Genomic DNA, 21,109 nt, shown 5'->3' on the forward strand with positions numbered 1-21,109 from the left:
TGAGAGAAAACTTATCTTTTGTTACCATAAACCAGATATATCTACAAAATTTGGATTCATTAGTGAATTCTACCAAACATTTAAAGAAGAAACAATACCAATTCTACACAAATTCTTTTAGAAAACTCAAGAGGACAGAATATTTCTCAGTTCATTCTATGAGCCCATCTTTTTTACCACAACGCTAAAACCAAAGACGTCATAAGAAAAGGAAACTAGAGACAAATATCCTTCATGAACACAAATGTGAAAATTCTAAACAAAATTTTAGCAAGATGATAGAATGTTTTTAGGGCACTTCAAGTAGAGCTATATGAACACTCTGGAGAAAGGCAAAGGACAAGTGGAATTTGCTGGCTCTGAATGAAGTCAGGGGGTTCAGTGCGGGAAGCAAAGGAGACTGCAGGTGGGGGGCTCTGTACATGATCCAAGTGTCTCTCTTTTTTTTTTTTATTTTTTTTTTAATGTTTATTATTTGAGAGAGAGAGAGAGAGAGACAGAGAGCAAGCAGGGAAGGGGCAGAGAGAGAGGGAGACACAGAATCAGAAGCAGGCTCCAGGCTGAGATGCCAGCACAGAGCCCAACGCGGGGCTTGAACCCACAGACCATGAGATCATGACCTGAGCCAAAGTCTGCCGCCTGACTATCCCACCCAGACGCCCCATGACCCAAGTGTCTCTTCAGAAGACTGGCTCCCAGAGACATCCAGAAAACTTACCTTTGTTCTAGTTCTACAGCTCTCAGTTCAGGAATGCACTAGAACCCAATTTATTTGCCTGAGAAACCTGAGAGTGACAAATGACGTCCTTGAGGGTACCATACTCACAGGTCATTTTGTATTCTGAAGAGCGCCAAGATCAATGAGCTACACTTGGCTTAGATAAAGTAGTCTCCCACACACAGTCACACACAATGCGCAGGGCTATGTGCCGAACTGCTCCAACTGGACTGTTTATGTATGGAGGGTCAGGCTTGCAGGGGCCAGTTGAGCTTCTAAAAGGACAATGAGACCTTCACTCATTCTGTGTGTTTACTGGCAAAAACCTTTTTGGTATGGGGAAACTTACACTTCCATAGTTTCTGATCAAGTGGCCTCTGCTGTATATCCTGACGCACTGACTTTCTTTGGTATTCTATAGATGAGTAAACCTTGTGTGACTAACCGAAGGGATGTCCGTATCTGAACTTTCAATCAATCCAACCCTACCACTGACATCTGTCAACACAGGGCTGTGCTGGTGATCACCCTACCAGAATAATTCATCTCAACACACCGTCTGCTTATCAATGCGCAAGGAGGCCACATCTCGTTCTCCAGGTCTCTAAACTAGGTCCTACCACTAGATAGCCCAGGCATTCTGGAAGACAGGATACTTCCTCTGAACTTCCCTAGCATGGCACAGAAATGAGAAGTAGCTCTACCACCCGTTAAGGAAAAGAGAGAAATGTCAGAAGTAATCCCATTAACTAGACAGAAGTATTTACTACAAAGGAGGGCAGAGTCAATTTGATCCCTGGGACAGGTATATTTGATTTACATAGAGAAAAACCTTGCCCATTAATTGCAATCCAATGTCAAGTTTAGATAAGCATAGTGACAGTTCAAAACCATCCTCGTAACTAGAAAAGTCAATACCAAGGACATGATCTCTTAACAAAGGTTCAGGCATTTCACCTCCTAATATAAAAACACTTACTGGTAGCTAGCAGCTACCAGCTACCAATAATGATGTGAGGAGGTATCTTAGTGGAGATGAACACTGGTCACTCACAGTAACATACCTGGCAGGTCTTACCCAGGCCCATCTCATCTCCCAGGATGCAGCCATTCTGACAATGGAAGCACTGGGCTAGCCAGTTGACCCCCTCCAGTTGATAAGAACGTAGATGAATCCCTAGAAATAAAAAATACAGCAAGTCTGAAGAGCAGACATTTCAGCACACACACAAGCTAAGCTATCTCCTAAAGACTTCAACTAAACAACACCATAGCTATATCCTTTGCTCAGAAGTCATAGAAATATAAACATTTGCTGACTTCCAAATGACTTTTTTCCCCCCCAAATGGCTTTTTGAGCAGACTCAGTCACTGTTACATTTGAAGACCTAAACAGCCTGTCACTGTCACGGGATGCACTTGACAGATGAGGAAGTCAACCTGGGAGCTGGCCTGTATGGTGCCTAGCTCTCATGCCAGTGTCCATTCTAGGAAAGAGGCATTACTAATGCAACATAACTACAAACAACAACACATGGAGGGTACATGTGTCTGTCTGCTTAATTGCAACCATTTAAATTTGCTATCTGTGCTAAAGGGAAAACTCAAGACAGGACAGGATTAAATTTTGTTTCAACAGAGGAGGAGCACTTAAGAACTGAAATGATGTTGCATACAGAATGTTTAACAGTGCACAAGGACAGCAGAAGATATCTGAAATGCACATGGAGCCACATTTCTCTCTCCTTTAAGAAAAAAAAAATCCAATTTCAGACAATAACCATATCTAGGGGAAAGGGAAGACCCCAAACATACTATTAACAAGAACATAACTTTCTGGTTTGAACTAATAACCTCTAAAAATAAAGTAGATGGTATATAATAATTGTAGAACATTAAAAAAAATGAACAAGCTATTTTTATTAAGCACTTCCTAAATACCAGGAAGAGCAGTGAACACTTTACATAAACTGTCTCATTTAATATCTACCACGATGTCATGCACTAGGTATTATCCCCATTTGTAGGCTAGCAAATTCAGATAACTGAGGTTCCAGTTCAAGATGGCAATGTGGGGGTGGTGGTGAAGGGATGGGCAAAATGGGTGAAGGGGAGTGGGAGATACAGGCTTCCAGCTGTAGACAATATAGGAATACAGTCAATGATATTTTAATAGCATTAAGTGGTAACAGACAGTGGCTACATTTGTGGTGAGCATAGCATAACATATAGATGCTGAATTGCTATGTCGTACACCTGAAACTAACGTAACATTGCATGTCAACTATACTCAAATTAAAAATAAACAAAATTAGAGACAAGATAAAATAAAATAAGATAAAATAAAATAAAATAAAATAAAATAAAATAAAATAAAATAAAATAAAAGTTTTAAAAATACAGCAACGTAGGAAGATCCTGAACTCACTTCCTCCCATGGATACACCAAATCTACAGCCATATATGGAACCATTTCCTCTAAAAAAAACTTAAAAACTGGCAGTGACCTCTCCACCTTGGGCAAGAGAGGGAAACCACACTGCAGAGGGCAGGAAAAACTGAGACACAATCTCACCATAAACCCCACCCCAAGACAGGACCCACAATCGGGAGAGGGCCAAGGGGTGCCCACAGTGGGCACCCAACTCTCAATACCAGCACCTGAGAGACAAGCACCCAAAACATGTAGCTTTGAAAACCAATGGGGCTGGCATCCACAAAAATCCATAGGGTTGTAGTAAACTGAGGAACAACTCTAAAAGGACCCACACACAGACTCACCTACACAGAAGCAACCCTCTGCAAGTGCGGACTTTATGTGAAAAAGACTCCCTTCCAAACTGTAAAGCACTGGTGTGGGGGCTGGGGCCTGCTGGGCACTCTCCAGGGGTGGAAGCCGGTGGCGCCATCTTCTTGCGCTCTCTCTGCCTTGCTATGCCATCTCTTTTTCTCTTTTCATTTCCCTTTTTCCTCTTCCCCTCCCACCCCCCCTTTTTTTCTTTCTTCAGTGGGTGTCATCTTCACACTATCCCTCTGTGTGCTCCAGAACACCGGTATCTCCCAGATGGGAGCTTCTACAAACACTTGATGCCCTAGTTTTTAACCTCTGGTGCCCTGGTTTCTATAAATGCTACCCAGGGGATGCTCCTTGATTGCTGCCTCTGGAGGTGAGGAGGGCTTGTGTTGCTGGGTCCCATGAGACAGTAGCAATTGGGAAATTCTGTTCTTGGCAGACTACCACACCCAGGGCACTGAACAGATAGCAGACAAAACACACCCCCAGTCTTTCTGAGAAAGAGGCCTATTTGCTTGTCCATGAGCTTTGGCCTGAATGGCAAACTTCTGGTTTGGTACACGCACAGGGGCCTACGGAGGTACTCTCCGGGAATGGAAGATGGTGGACGCCATCTTTGCACTTTCCCTCAGCCTCATTCCAATTCACCAGTATCTTCCAGAAAGGAGATTACACCCTTCCCTGGTGAGCCCTGAGTTTTGCAGCTGCTGCCAGGGCACACCTCTACACTGCCTAGCTCTGGTGACCAGCAGGGCTTATAGTCATGGCTTTACAGGACGTTAACAAATGAAGAAAGAGTTCTTAAACAGCTACCACCCCCAGGGCACAGCAAGAGCCAAGAGACCCAAGAGCTCAATCTTTCTATAAATGAGGCTTATTAGCTTCTAATTAAACACACATCTAAGAGCTAATTATAAGCCTTTCCTGAGACCTTGGAGGGAGGGCACCATCTTCACACTGTCCCTCTGTCACACTCCAGAGTGCCAGAATCTCTGCAGGGGAGCTCTTCCATGTCTGGTGCCCGCTTGTTACATCTGGTGCCCTGGTTTTTGTGATTGATACCCGTGACTGCCTGGCTCTGGTGGCTAGGGGGGCCTGCGTTCCTGGGTCCCACAGGTCTGTAACAACCAGAGAGATGGTTCTCGGCATGCTGCCACCCCCAGAGAACCAAACAGACTCCAGACTGAAACACCTGTCCGGGAACGTCAGCCTTAAGGCAAGCTTCAGCTTTCTCACGATCTAGAGGCTACGGAGGTGTTCTCAGGGAACGTAGGCCAGAGGGTGCCAGCTTTGCACTCTCACTCTGCCTCACTCTCACAGCTTGCCCGTGTCTCCCAGAAAGGTGCTTATACACATGTCTGGAACCCCAATTTTGTCACTACTGACCAACTTTTTAAGGGGTCACCTTACAATTGCCTGGCTTTAGAGGCAGTGAGGCTTTTGCTTGCAGTCCCATGTGACTATATATATTTATTTGCATCCTTTAAAAGCTGTAAGGGCCTGGCTTCCGATCAGCCTGAATCTAAATGCTTAAGATCCTCACCTTTGGGAAACTGACTGGTCTCGGCACACCCTCCACTAATGGGAACTATTAAAAATAAAATAGGCTGCTTGGGTAATCACAAAGATCTAAGAGATAACCAAGAGCTTAACAGGGCTGAAAGTCAGTTTTATCACCTACGTTATCACCTACACAAAACCAACCCTTCAAGACCGGGAGAGGTGTTTGTTTCATCATACACATAGAAACCTGGGTTCCTGGGTGGCTCAGTGGGTTAAGCATCCGATCGGCTCAGGTCATGATCTCATGGTTCGTGAATTCGAGCACCACATCAGGCTCTGTGCTGACAGCTCTGAGCCTGGGGCTGCTTTGGATTCTGTGTCTCCCTCTCTAAGCCCCTCTCCCGCTTGTGTGGGTACACTTGCGTGCTCTCGTGCTCTCTCTCTCTAAAAAGTAAATAAACAACAAAAAAAGAAACCAATACGGAGTGAGAGTCAAAAGCACAATGAGGATGAATATGTTCCAACCAAAAAACAGATAAACCTTGGGGAAAAATTTCAAGGAAATTGAGTTAAGTAATTTACCTGACAAAGAGTTCAAAGGCATAAAGGCACTCATCAAATTCAGAAGAGTGGATGAACTACATGAGAACTTCAACAAAGAAACAGAAAATATGAGTTCCAAACAAAACTCAGAGAGCTGAAGAACACAATAACTGAAAGAAAAAAAAAAAAACAACACAGAAAACAAAACAAACCCAACAACAGAGTTCAACGGCAGACTAGATGAAGCAAAGAAAAGATCTGTGAACCTAAAGACAGAATAGAGGAACTGACCCAAACAGAATAGCACAAAAAATGTTTTAAAAATGAAGATAGCTTAAAGGGACCTCTGGGACAACATAAAGCACACTAACATTCACATGATAGAAGTCCCCGAAGGAGAAGAGAAAAGGAGGGAGAAAACTCATTTGAAGGGATAATGGCCAGAAACTTCCCTAACCTAGGGAAGGAAAAAAACAAACAAACAAACATCCAAAACAAACTTCCAATATGGAAGTCCAAATTGTTCCAAATAATATGAATCCAAAGAGACCCACAACAAATACGTTATAATTAAAATGTCAAGAGCTAAAGACAAAAAGAAAATATTAAAGACAGCAAGAGAAAAAAATTTGGTATGTATGCAGGAACTCTCATAAGACAATCAGCAGATTTATCAGTAGAAACTTTGCAGGCCAGAAGGGAGTAGCACAATATATTCAAAGTGCTGAAAGAAAAAAAATTTCCAAACAAGAGTACTCTACCCAGCAAGGTTATCACTCAGAATTGAAGAAAAACAGAATTTTCCAGGCAACCAAAGCCAAAGGAGTTCATCACCTCTAAACCAGCCTTACAAGAAATGTTAAAGGGCCTTCTTTGGGTTGAAAAGAAAGGCACTAATTAGTAACAAGAAAACATGTAAAAGTATAAATCTCACTGGTAAAGGTAAATATATGCTAAAGGGAGAGGATTAATCACTTATGACAATAGTAGGAAGGTTAAAAGACAAAAATAGTAAAAATAAATGTAACTACAATTAAGTTACCCAAAAGATAAAAAGTTGTAAAATGTGACATGAAAAGCATAAAACACACTGGTGCAGGAAGAGTAAATATGTAGAGTTTTACAATGAGTTCAAAATTAAGTTGTTATCAGCTTAAAACACAGTTATAAATATATATTGTTATATGTAAGCCTCATGGTAACCACAAAACAAAAACCTGTAATAGATACACAGCAGATAATAAAAAAGGAACCCAAGCATACTGCTACAGAAAGTCATCAAACCACAAAGGAAGAACAAGAGAGAGGAGGGAACAAAGGAACTACAAAACCACCAGAAGACAATTAACAAAATTGAGATAAGCACATACCTATCAATAATTAATAAACATTTTTTAACGTTTATTTTTGAGAGAGAGTGCACATGTGCACACGTAGAGGAGAGGCAGAGAGACAGGGAGACAGAGGAGCCAGAGCAGGCTCCCCATTGTCAGCACAGAGCCTGATGTGGGGCTCAGACCCACAAACCATGAGATCACGACCTGAGCCAAAGTCAGGACACTTAACCAACTGAGCCACCCTGGAGCCCCAATAATCACTTTAGATGTTAAAAGACTAAATTCTCCACTCAAAAGACAGAGTGGCTAAATGGATTTAAAAAACAAGACCAATCTATATTCTGCCTACAAGAGACTCACATCAGACCGAAGGATATAAACAAACTGAAAGTAAAGGGATGGAAAAAGATATTCCATGCAAATGGAAATCAAAAGAAATTGAGGGCAGCTATACTTATATCAGACAAAATAGACTTTGAAACAAAATCTGTAATAATAGACAGAGAAGGGTATTACCTAATGATAAAGGGGTCAATCCAACAAGAGGATAGGCCATTTGTAAATATTTATGTACCCATAATAGGAATACCTACATATATAAAGTAAATGTTAACAGGCCTAAAAGGAGAATGTAATAGTAGTTAGAAATACAATAACAGTAAAAGACAGTAATACAGGGGCGCCTGGGTGGCGCAGTCGGTTAAGCGTCCGACTTCAGCCAGGTCACGATCTCGCGGTCTGTGAGTTCGAGCCCCGCGTCGGGCTCTGGGCTGATGGCTCAGAGCCTGGAGCCTGTTTCTGATTCTGTGTCTCCCTCTGTCTCTGCCCCTCCCCCGTTCATGCTCTGTCTCTCTCTGTCCCAAAAAAATAAATAAACGTTAAAAAAAAAAAATTAAAAAAAAAAAGACTAATACAGTATCAGTAAGAGATTCTAATAACCCTATTTACATTAATGGTTAGGTCATCCAGACAAAAAATTAGTAAGCTTTAGATGACACATTATATCAGATGGACTTAACAGATGTATATAGAACAGTCCATCCAAAAGCAACAGAATGCACAGTCTTCTCAAGTGCACATGGAACATTCTCCATTATAAATCAAATGTTAGGCCACAATACAAGTCTCAAATTAAGATTGAAGTCATATCATCTTTTCTTTTTTTTAAAGTGGATTTTTTTGGGTAACGTTTATTTTTGAGAGAGAGAGAGAGAGAGAGAGAGAGAGAGACAGAGCATGAATGGGGGAGGGTCAGAGAGAGAGGGAGACACAGAATCCGAAACAGGCTCCAGGCTCTGAACTGTCAGCACAGAGCCCGACGCGGGGCTCGAACTCACGGACTGTGAGATCATGACCTGAGCTGAAGTCGGACGCTTACCCAACTGAGCCACCCAGGCGCCCCATATCATCTTTTCTGATGACAATGGTATGAAACTAGAAATCAATTACAAGAAGAAAATTGGAAAATTCACAAATGTGATTAAACAACATGCTACTGAATAACGAGTCAATGAAAAAAAATCAAAAGCAAAGTGAAGAAACACCTTTAGACAGATGAAAATGTAAAAATACAACATATAAAAACTTATGAGATTCAGCAAGAGTGGTTCTAAGAGGGAAGTTCATAGAGATAAATGTCTAATTCAAGAAACAAGAAAAATCTCACATAACCTAACGTCTCACCTCAAGGAACAAGAAAAACAGGAACAAATGAAGCTCAAGTTAGTAGAAGGAAGGAAGTAACAAAGATCAGAGCAGAAATAAATGAAATACAGACTAAAAAGACAATAGAAACAGATCAATGAAACTAAGAGCTGGTTCTCTGAAGAGATAAACAATATTGGCAACCCTTAAGCTAGACCCACCAAGGGAAAAAAGGGATTCAAATAAATACAATCAGAAATGAAAAGAGGAGGCATTACAACTGATTCCCCAGAAACACAAATGAGCATAAGAGACTACTGTCAACAATTATACACCAATAAACTGGACAAACTAAAAGAAATCAACATTTTTAGAAATGACCCTCCAAGAATGAATCATGAAGAAACAGAAAATCTGAATAGACGAGTAAGCAATTACTAATGAGGAGACTGAATCAGTAATCAAAAATCTGTCCCTCCCAAAAAAAAGTCCAGGACCAAATGGCTTCACTGGTAAATTTTACTAAACTTTCAAAGAAGAATTAATACCAATTCTTTTCAAAGTCTCCAAAAAAAAGAAAAGGGGGTAACACTCTCAAACTGTTTTTACCAGTTCAATATTACCCTGATACCAAAACCAGACAAGCACACCACAAGAAAATTATAGGTCAATGTCCCTGACGAGCATAGCTGCAAAAACCTCAACAAAGTATTAGAAAACTGAATTCAACAATGTATTAAAAGGATCATACACCATGATCAAGTGGGATTTATTCCAGGGATAAAAGGATAAACACCCACAAATTAATCAATTTGATACACCACATTAAGAAAATGAAGGATAGGGGTGCCTGGGTGGCTCAGTCAGTTGAGCATCTGACTTTGGTTCAAGTCATGATCTCACGGCTCGTGAGTTCGAGCCCCGCCTCAGGCTCTGTGCTGACAGCTCAGAGCCTGAAGCCTGCTTCAGATTCTGTCTCCCTCTCTCTCTCTGCCCCTCCCCTGCTCATGATTGCTCGCTCTCTCTCTCTCGCTCTCTCAAAATAAATAAACATTTAAAAAAATGAAGGATAAAAAAATAAATAAACGTTAAAAAAAATGAAGGATAAATGAAGGATCATCTCCTAGAGGCAGAAAAACATTTGGCAAAAATCAACACCCAATTATGATAAAAACCCTACACAAAGTGGGTATAGAGGGAATATACCTCAACATAAGAAAGGCCATATATGACAAGCCCACAGCAAACATATTCAATGGTGAAAAGCTAAAAGCTTTTCCTCTAAGATCAGGAACAAGACAAAGTGACTCTTGTCACTTTTATTCAACACAGTATTGGAAGCCCTAGCCACAATAATTAGGCAAGAAAAAAAAGGCATCCAAATCAGAAAGGAAGAAGTAGAAGTGTCACTATTTGCAGATAACATGATATTCTAGACGGAAAACCCTAAAGATGCCACCAAAAAACTATTAAAATAAATTAATTCAGTACGGTTGTAGGATACAAAACCAACACACAGAAATCTGTTGCATTTCTATACACTTATAACAAACTATCGGAGAAATTAAAAAAACAATTCTATTTTATCCGCTCCCAGCCTGTACTTTTGGGATTTTTAATGGAAGCTTCATCATGCATGCATCATCAATCATTAACTTCATTTTCAGCCGTTTTCCCTTCCCAAGAGAATGGGGGATGGAGCTGGCAATTCCAAGCTTCTAATTATGGCTTGGCCTTTCTTGTGACCAGTCCCCACCCAAGAGCCATCCAGAAACCTATACAGAGTCAAGAGTCACTTCATTAGAAAAAAAGATAATCCTATCACCCAAGAGTTTCAGGAGCCCTCTTCTGGGAATCAGGGGGCAGAGACAAAAATGTATTTTTCATTATCTCACAAGACCATTACTCCAACTGTCAGCTCCAGGACCCTACCCACCTCGGCCACAATCTATCCTAAAGTTAGGACGAGGCTCCAAGAGAAATGTTGAAAACCCAAATCCCTCCCAGGCCGTGGCTTCTCTCCTTATCCTCTTTCCAAATCTCTCCACAGTCATCATGCACAATAGAACTACAAAGTCTGAGAAATGTAGTCTTTTGCTTTATAGCCTCCAGGACGTGGTAAGGCAGGCTTCGGATTGAAGAAATGCCCATCAGCTATATCCATCACAGAGTTGTTTGAATTCTCTTCCCACCTCTCAGGAGGCATACCTTGTTTTATTGTGCTTCACTTTACTGCCCTTCACAGATGCTATAGTTGGTTTGTTTATTTTTTATAAATTAAAGGTCTGTGGCAACCCTGAGTCAAGCAAGTCTATAAGCACCATTGTTCCAACAGGATTTGCTCACTTTGTGTCTCTGTGTCACATTTTGGTAATTTGACAATATTTCAAACTTTCTTGTTATTATTGTATTGGTTATGGTGAGGTGATCAGTGATTACAACTTACTTGAAAGCTTAGATGATGGTTAGCATTTTTCAGCAATAAAGTATTTTTTAATTAAGGTATGTACATTTGGGGATTTTTTTTTTTACATGTCATTACACACTTAATAGACTACAGTGTAGTATAAACATAACATGTATATGCACTAGGAAACAAAAAAATTCACTTGACTGGTTTTATTGCAATATTCACTTTATTGCAGTGGTCTGGAACCAAATGAACCTGCAATATCTCTCAGGTGTGTCTGTAGTGGAAAAGCAGGGGGAAAAAAGCAAGAATAGGTCTGCATATTCCAAAAACAAAGTTGTCCTAACATTCATGATCCAATGTATTTCAGGTTTCCAAAATTCACTGAAATGTATGGGATACATCTGTCACACTATTCAGGGGAAGAAGATAAACTAAAAATGTCTCACTGGGAAGAATGCTGCTGAACAAAATATTTGTTTCATCAGTTTTCAAAAAGTGGGTGATTAATTCTGTATTTCAAGGAAAAAAAAAAAGATAGTCAAGTTCCTTCCTAATAAATTTCTGGGGAAATAAAAATTTAAATATAAAGAAATCACAACTGTACTAGAATAAAAATATTAAGCCAACAACGATAAATTCATAGTAGTAAAGCCCCGTCTAAGCAAAACACTAAAGACAAAAATCATTTAGAAAAAGGCCGAAAGATTTGACTACAAAGAATTTGTAAACTTCACCAATGAAACACACACACATATACACACACACACACTTCAAAATCAAAAGACAAATAACAAGCTAGAAAACATATTTCCAATACATATGGCAAATATTTAATATTAATGCAAGAAAGATCCAACAAAGCAAAAGACAGTTAAAAAATGGGCAAGGAGCATAAACAGACAAGGAACAAAAAGAAGACAAATATCCAAGTATCCATCAATATTAGGAAACAAACATTAAACAACAAAACACCATTTTTAACTTCTCAAATCAGAAAATATCAGTGTTGGTAAGAATGTGGGAAAATGAGCAATAATTTTGCATACTCTTTGGCCTAGAAATGCTGCCTCAGAAGAATTAAAAATGTTGGAGCATAATAAATACTTGGTTACAAAGACATTTGTTAGTATTTATAACAGCAAAAAAAAGTAAGAACCTAAATACCTACATATTATCTGGCTAAACTATGGTATATCCATCCATTCATTGGAAGATCTGTACCCACTAAATATGATACTGAAGAAGACAAATGACTAAAAACACTAAATGATAATAAAGTTGTTTCCAAAAAACATGCACATGAAACCCCATTTTTGCTCCTCTCCCTTGCTCCACACCCTGACTCAGAAAAGGAGAAAAAATACATACATACACAGATCAAGGGACTGGCAGGAAAATCGGTAACATATCAACAGTAATGAGGCTATGGCAATTAATTTTTTTTCTTTATGCAAAGAATATTACTCTAAATGTTTTATAGAGAATATGTACTACTTCTGTAATCAGAAGAAAAAATCACTAAGGATTTTTAACCAACTCACAAAAAATCATTTCGTAGAATAAAAATTCTAGTAAATAGAAATAGGAGTTTTAAGGGGCGCCTGGATGGCTCAGCGGGTTAGGTGTCCAACTCTTGATCTCAGCTCAGGTGACGATCTCACGGTATCTCACGGGATCTCACCGATGGTGGGATCAAGACCCTGTGGTGACAGCGGCACAGCCTGCTTGGGATTCTCTGTCCAGCCCTCGTTCATGTCTGTGCTTTCTCTCAAAATAAATCAACTTTAAACACACACACATACACACTTTAAAAAAAAAGAAAATGGGAATTTCAAGTTAAAATATTTAATGATTATTCTTGTGACTATACCTGTTTTCTATCATTTTCTTCCCCTCCACTACCAATTTATCCATTGCCACCACTAAGTTTCCACCTATTTCCTTCCTCATTCACCAACTCATCTAAGCAAAGGTGCAACCACTTATCTTCTCGTTTTTACTAAAATAGTACACATCCATGTAGACATTTCTTCAGTATCAATGTGCATACTTAATCTAGCTTTCTCCCACAAATGTTATCAAAGCATCCTACCTTAAAAAAACATGGAAATAGACATACACAAACATGTAAATTTCAGTCAGAATACCCATGTTAACACCAGTCCATAAATTCCTACTTAGGTTGGATACATACTCCTTATAGACAGAGATACACATTCTTAGAGACTCAGGAAAGGAGGGGTCTTTTCTCTTTCCTGTCTGTATCCTACCCATTCATCTTCTACCCACCTCTCTTCTAAGCTGCACATTGAACTGCCATGTTCTGTTTCACTCGGAGAACGAACAAAACCTCACACTTCCTTGGCATTTAGTACATAATAAGAGTTCAATAAATACTCTTTTGTACTTTTGGAAGCACTCACAGTCCCCAGTGTAGAAACTCTAGAAGGGGAGGGCCCTTGTATTTGTTCTGCTCATCTCTGTACCTAACACTTCACAGTATGTGGCTCTCAGTAGCACTCAATAAATGATTGAACGACTACACCACTGTTATTATTAATCCAAGTTTCTATAATACAGTTAAAAAGCAGGCACTGTGTTCCCCATTTTATAATTTTTAAAAATGAGGACTGGAGAGGTTAGGTGTTGAGTCAAGCGTAGCCAGGCTGGAAAATTAGGGACTGGGTCTTTCCATCCACAGGAGATGGCGCCACCCTCGCTGTCTGTAGACAAGTTTCGAGCTTCAAAGATTCTAGGGAAGGATTAGTATCAATAAAATACAATTATTGAGGTAAAGAGCTAAACTTTGTTGAGCTGCATATTTTAAAACAGAGCATTGGGGGAGAACTGGCCAACGGAGAATTATCAAAGAACTGCAGGGACACTGTAAACGAAAAAGAAAGCTGTAGCAAGGAAACCAATTCTGGTAGTTTTACAGGAGCAACTAATGAAATTCATCAGGACAGGCCTCCAAACCCACCAGAACAGAAACTTTAAACCCACATGCTTGGTGCGCCAGGACGGCCTCGGCTTCTTCAGAAAGAAAGGTCTTACCTTCGGGGCAGGGGTCTCATCGAGTTCCTCCTCCCCGGGGCCAGTGCCTCAGGGCGGCAGGCAGGCCTCACTTCCCCGCACCGAATCCCATTCATCGCGAGCCCGCCCGCCGACCCTCGGCTGCGCAGGCGGGGGCAATGGCCGCCTGGCCCCAGGCCGGGTTCCTCTGTGCCCAGCCCACTTCAGGCGGGAAGGGAAGCAGGTAAAGAACCCACAGGACCGCCCACCCGCGGAGCCGCAGGTCCACTCGGGCGCGGAGTCCCCGGCCCGGCAGAGGCGAGTCCCAACGAGATGGCAAGCCCCGGAGGAAGTCGGCCCGGCGCCACTGACCTGTCAGGCCCCACTGCCTTAGGTCCTGCTCCTGCACCCGAGCCCGCGCCGCCTCAGCTCGGCTCCGGGTCTGAAGGGCCAGTAGGAACCCGGGCATACGGCCACTGCACGTCCCCGCTGCTGCACGCTCCATCCCGCCCAAGAGGGTCCGCCCCGCGCCCCGCGCCCCGCGCCCGCACGCTCAATCCAGCCCAGAGAGGCTCCGCCCTACGGCGCGCGCGCATCCTTTCCGACGCTCACCACCCCACCCCGGCGGGCAGCGGCCGCCAGAGGGCGCGTCCTGCGCTGAGTTGTGGCCAGAGCAGTGCTCGGAGTTAACCTTCAGGCTCAGTTCTGCCTGTTCCGGTTGTGCTCTGCATGCTCTTGACTGGTGGGAAGCTCAGACAGTGCTCACCATTCTTTTCTTTCTTTTTTCTTTTTTTTTTTTTTTGATACAGAGAGAGACAGAGCATGAACGGGGGAGGGGCAGAGAGAGAGGGAGACACAGAATCAGAAGCAGGCTCCAGGCTCTGAGCCATCAGCCCAGAGCCCCACGTGAGGCTCGAACTCATGGACCGCGAGATCGTGACCTGAGCTGAAGTCGGACGCTTAACCGACTGAGCCACCCAGGCGCCCCTCACCATTCTTTTATTACCAACATTGACTCTGTGCCAGGTACATGCATAACTGCTGGGCTCTGGGATTACAGAATTCAATACTACATGGTCCTCGCCCTCCAGCGACTCACAGCAAGAATGTAAAGGATAATGTGCTCATTTCAGTTTGCACCAGGGATAAATTAGTTTGAGCCCTGAAATCCTTTTAATCTTCCATGTTGGCTGTCGATCAAAGTTAGGAAACTCTGTAGGAAATTAAAATCATGAAAATTGTCATTACCATTACCATTTCTCAAGTGAATTATGGGAAGCAAATTGAAGCAACGTGTTAGATTAGGGGTCACCATGACAACATCAGCTTTGAGTGGATTTGTGATGTCGTAATTTATAATTAAACGTGTACCCCCTAAGGGCGCCTGGGTGGCGCAGTCGGTTGAGCTTCCGACTTCGGCTCAGGTCATGATCTCACAGTTCATGAGTTCGAACCCCTCCTCGGGCTCTGTGCTGACAGCTCAGAGCCTGAAGCCTCCTTCGGATTCTGTGTCTCCCTCTCTCTCTGACCCTAACCCACTAGCATGCTGTCTCTCCCAAAAATAAATAAACATTAAAAAAATAAAACTAAGTCTTCATCTGTGTTTAAAAAAAAAAAGTGTACCCTTGATACAAAAGTATAATAACCAAATAACTGCAGTTAATGATGCAGTTAGAGGTGCTGCCCTCAAGGTTTTACAAGTATTTAGTTTCTCATTTAACCCTTTCAGTAACCCTATAAATAGGCACTAGAATTGTTCCCACTTTAGATGAGAAAATCTTAAATAGGAACCACATTATTCTCTGGGTAATGTCATTAGGCTACCATTAGCCCCAAATTAGTCCCATTTAGGTTAACCTTGGTGCTTCTATCTTCTGTAAACTCAGATCAAAGTTGCGCTCCCTCCCCCATATCACCCACTCTTAAAATAAAAGGGAGAAATTAGTTCTGAGCCACAAAAGAGATGACTTCGGGTTGATTTATTCATAAAAACCCAAAGCACGGTTATGTGTAGCAACTTTTGTGTGGAGTCATTCTCTAATACCGATTGAGCACCTACCATGTGTCAAGCACTCTTGGCACTGGAGATAGAGGCCACTAATCTCACCTGCAGAACATTTAAGTAAAACATTTTAAACTTATATTTTAAATTAAGTGTATATTTTAAAAGGAAGAGACAGACAATAAGCAAATAAAAATCAGGTAGTTATCAATGTTAAGATGAAAGAGAGTCACATAATGGGGCTACACTGATTTCCTACTTGATGTTTTCTCAAAACCATACTTAGATTTGTATCCTTTCCTGGCTTCTCTGGAGGGGCTTCTGCCCCCTTGTGGTTGCTTATGAGTGATTTTCACATTCTAATCTCTATGTTTGACTTTTTTCCTCTGCTCCAGGTTCTGTGGGGAGACTTATCCACTAAAGCAGCAATATCAACCACCTGCCACTCAAACAAAAGAGATTTATTATTCTTAACTTAAAATACATTTGTTTTAGCATAGTACCAGCAATAGGGTCCTAGCTATCAGCTAAAATTTCTGTTGGTAGATTGAGTCTGACATCTAAAATACAGCGAAGAAAGGTAGCTGAGAAACTCCACGTCAGCTAGTAAGATGACACCTATAAAAGTTTTACTCTAGATGGTCTATGAAAGGGGGTCTATAGAAGGGGGCAGAGCGGAAGTAGGGAGACCAGTTAGGAGACCATTGCGAGACAAGAGATAATAACTGTTGGACCAGCGTGGTGGCAATGGAGTGGTGAGTAATGGTCAGATACTAGGTATATTGAAAAGGTAGAGTCCATAAGGTACACAGATTGAGCATCTGAGAAAAGTCCAGGAATAAAGGATGATTTCAGGAATTTGGCCTGAGCAAATGGTAGAATGGAGTTTCCACTTATGGAGGGGGTAAGACAGAGTGAGGAGGTTTGAGCAACAAGAAGAATTCATTTTTTAATGTCAACTATACTTCGATTTAAAAAAAAAGAATTCATTTTTGGACACAGTAGCATGGAACTTCTCTGAGATATATCCAAGTAGAGATTTTGAATAATCAGGTAGATTAGTCTGGAGTTCACAGGAGAGGATAGAACTGAATGTGTTAAAACAGAAGTCATCATTTTCAGATGGATCTTTTTTTTTTTTAATGTTTGTTTATTTATTTATTTATTTATTTATTTATTTCTGAGAGACAGAGACCGAGCACGAACAGGGGAGGAGCAGAGAGAGAGGAAGACACAGAATCTGAAACAGGCTCCAGGCTCTGAGCTGTCAGCACAGAGCCCGATGCGGAGCTCGAACTCACAGACCGTGAGATCATGACCTGAGCCAAAGCCGGACACTCAACCGACTGAGCCACCCAGGCGCCCCTTCAGATGGATCTTAAACCTTGGTATAGTTGGGACCTCTTAGAGGATGATTGGAATTATAAAAGAAACTTAGCCTTGGATAACTAATATTGAGAAGTTGAGAAGAGGAGCAGGAACCAGCAGAGGAGCCTGAAAGCAGCAGCCCGTGAGATAATGGGAGAACTAAAAGCATGGCATCCCTGAGGTCAAATAAAGAGGAATTTCAAGAAAAAGGAAGTGATTATCTGTGTCAAATGCAACTGAGAGGTGGGATAAAGATAGGATAGAGAAAGAAACACTGGATTGGGCAAGATGGTGGTCATCAATGACCTTGCCAAGAATGATTTTTTTTTTTTAAGTTTTTGTATTTTTTTTATTTTGAGAGAGAGTACAGAAGGGGCAGACAGAGGGAGAGAGAGAGAATCCCAGGCGGGCTCCTCACTGTCAGTGCAGAGCCCGACGCGGGGCCCAAACTCATGAACCGTCAGATCATGACCTGAGCCAAAGAAGGACACCCAACTGACTGAGCCACCCAGATGCCCTGCCAGGAATGATTTCTATATATTATGAAGCCAAAAGCCTGTTTGGAGTGTGTTTCAAAAAGAGGAGGAAGGAAAACGGAGACAGAATGTCACACATCTCTTTCAACTAGTTTTGCTGTAAGAGGGTTTTCCCAGAAAAACAGGAGCAGTAACTGAAAGGAGATATGGGGCCCAGGGGAGGGTTGTTTTGTTTTCAGATGGGTGATATTAAACATGTCGAATACTGATGGGAATGATCCAGTAGAGAGAAAAACTGATCTTGCAGGAGTGATGTCCTTGAGGGAGAGGAGGTGGGAACCAGCGCACAGTGGAGGCGCCGACCTGGATGAGCACAGACAGTTCGTGTGCCGGAACACACAAAGGCACAGTACACAGGTCTGGTGGGGAAAAGTATGTGCAAGGTCTCTTGTGATTGTTTCTGTTATTTAAGTGCAATAAGAAACAAGGTCATCAGACAAGCTTAAAGAAGGGGAAGGAGATTTGGGAGGTTTCAAGAGGAAAATGTGTGAAATAGTTGTCTGGGAAGTGGGATAGTGAATTGACTGCAGAAATATGGAGCATTGCCAAGCAGCAGCAAGGCTGATGGTCCTGAGACCAGCCAGCATGGTGTGGTCAACCAGTGTGTGTTGAGTGCAGGTGGGGAATAGTTAGAGAACTGGATTTTACCAAGGTTGGATTTTTGCTAAATGAGAATAGACAATGATTATACTGGCCATATCTGCAGTGTCTGTAACAGGGGTGAACAAGGCGGAAAAAAGTCTCTGTACACATGGAGCCTAAATTCTAATGATGGAGAAAGACAAAAAGGGGGGAGGGTATAAGTAAGTTATCAGGTAGTATTGGTGCTAACAAGATAGCAAAACGGTAATGAGATTAAGAATAGGGCTGAGAAGGGGCGCCTGGGTGGTGCAGTCGGTTAAGCGTCCGACTTCAGCCAGGTCACGATCTCGCGGTCCGTGAGTTCGAGCCCCGCGTCGGGCTCTGGGCTGATGGCTCAGAGCCTGGAGCCTGTTTCCGATTCTGTGTCTCCCTCTCTCTCTGCCCCTCGCCCATTCATGCTCTGTCTCTCTCTGTCCCAAAAATAAATAAACGTTGAAAAAAAAATTAAAAAAAAAAAAAAGAATAGGGCTGAGAAGCAGCTGTGAATAGGGTGGATTAAAGAGCAGGTCACCAAGCGGATGGCATTTGAGCTAAGATCTGAATGATGAGAAGCCAGCTGTCTGAGTCAGGAAGAAGAGTGTTCAAGACAGAAACCACAAGGAAAAGGCACAGAGGCAGGATTAGCAAAGAATCTAAAGATTCTTTAGATTGATGAGGGTACACTTGAGGGGACTCGGTCCTTGATTGGATATAGCACTGAGGAAGAAAGAAATGTTGACATTGACTCTGGGGGCTTCTGCCTTGGAAAACTGGATGGATGTTGATGCCAGCACTGAGACAGAGAACACAGGAAATAGCAGCTAATTTGAGGAAGGGATGATAACGATTTCACTTTTAGGATATGTTGAATTTGGGGGTGCTTGGGTGGCTCAGCCTGTTAAGTGTCTGACTCTTGATTTCAGCTCAGGTTGTGATTTCGCAGTTGTGAGATGGAGCCCCGTGTCGGGCTCCATGTTGGACATGGATCCTGCTTAAGATTCTCTTTCCTTCTCTCTCTGCCCCTCCCTTGCTCACCCACATGCACTCTCTGTCTCTCTCCCTAAAAAGAAAGGATATGTTGAATTTGTACCTAGAACAGTGCCTGGCACATGTATGCACTCAGCAAGTATTGCTGAATGTTTAAATGGGTTGCCTATAGAACAGTTCTAAACTTCAGGACCCATGATTGTTATAAACACGAGGCACACAGAAGACATTTCCCAGATGGGCAAACTAAGGCACAGAAAAGTTTAGGCAACTTGGTCCAATATCTTTTAGTAAGACAATGCTAACTGCCATAATAAGATCTAACTCAACTCCTTTATTGCTCAGGTTACATAATCATGGTTTCATATTAATTCTTTGTTTTATTATTCCACAGAGATGATAAATCCTCTTGCAATAGCAACTCAGGGAGATTAGTGGTAACCAGATCATGCTTGTGATAGGCCTTAGTATCTGCTCCCTCTACAAAAACAAGCAGGATCAAGCACAGGTTAGCAAACAAGTTGTTTGTTGTCCCTATGTCCCTGTTGGGTAACAGCAGGATACCCACTGGCAGCATCCAGTGAATCAGTCATGGAGCCTGAATAAAAGCTGTCACGTAGAGGAAAATTCATACAGACCTCTTCTTAAGTATACGGACTTAGATCTTTGGGTTCACGTTAGGCTTAGGTGATGGCCCTCAAGTGGAAAAATCATTCTACTGGGATGAAAGGGAAGAGTTTTCTTTTTCCCAAGAAAGGAGATTCCTGATATTATTATACATCTTTTGCATCAAATAACATATAATAAATTTAAAACCCAGAAAATCAGAGGAAAGGTACTAGAGAGAGTACACATTTAAGTATATCAACTAGGTAAATCTGGTTTACAGGACTCTTGCCCAGCCACTTTAGAAAAGTGACTGCTCTTTAATCTCAAAGGTTACAAAGGAAACAAACCTGGTTAGCATATTAAGAATACAGTATTAGCAAAGCACTGGAATATTATCAGGTAAATCTCTGAAGACAAAGTACAGAGGTTGTAAACTGGCCCCAGGTCAAAATTTGTCCACGGGTATTTTGGTTTACAGTGCTGTGGGGTTCTTTTTCCCCTTTTTATTTGAATGCCTTTTGACTGCCAAGCCTCGCCATCAAATTAATTACATGCAGGGCACTTGTGTGACTCAGTAGATTGAGTGTCTCTCCTGAACCCAGGGTCATGGGATCTCTCTCTCCCTCTGCCCCCTCCCCCACTCATATATGCTCTCTCTCTTTCTTTCTCTCTCTCTCTCTCTAAAATAAAAAAAATAATAAAAATGTAACAACATTTTTTTAAATTAATCACATGGAGTTTCACACAGTGTTCCTCATCCATCAGTAGAATGGATGGATGCTTTTGAGTTTCCCAACTCTGGAATTTAACTGGTTGACATATTTCCACAGAAGGAAAAGAAGTCTCCATAATAACTGTGAAGCCAAAATGTTACTCATGACTCGGCCTACAATTAAAATATCTTTCAATGGTGTAATCTTGCTACCAGAGGCTACAATCCTAAGAATTCTCTCCTGCTCTGGTTGACCAGAGCCCAAAGCTATCCTATGCCCTTGTTACAGCAAATACTTGGTGCCCAGGAA

At 41.8% G+C, this 21,109-nt stretch overlaps 1 protein-coding gene across 3 annotated transcripts in view; it reads right to left on the reverse strand.

The window, feature by feature from the left end:
• The window catches only part of CHD1L (chromodomain helicase DNA binding protein 1 like), a 60,826-nt gene extending 46,333 nt beyond the window's left edge, over nt 1–14,493 (reverse strand). The window contains exons 1-2 of one of the 3 annotated variants that reach the window (XM_040462525.1): nt 14,337–14,492; nt 1,783–1,895 (exon numbers count right to left, since the gene is read on the reverse strand). In XM_040462525.1, coding sequence (XP_040318459.1) covers nt 1,783–1,895; nt 14,337–14,469 — 246 coding nt within the window. In that variant the 5' untranslated portion in view covers nt 14,470–14,492. Of the gene's footprint in view, nt 1–1,782; nt 1,896–14,006; nt 14,167–14,336 lie in introns of those variants that run through there. The other 2 variants (XM_040462526.1, XM_040462527.1) reach the window with 2 other exon arrangements.
• Between the last annotated feature and the right edge of the window lie 6,616 nt (nt 14,494–21,109).

The sequence above is a fragment of the Herpailurus yagouaroundi genome, unplaced genomic scaffold (genome assembly GCF_014898765.1).
Source record: "Herpailurus yagouaroundi ecotype Mexico unplaced genomic scaffold, PumYag 322, whole genome shotgun sequence".
Lineage (NCBI taxonomy): Eukaryota > Metazoa > Chordata > Mammalia > Carnivora > Felidae > Herpailurus > Herpailurus yagouaroundi.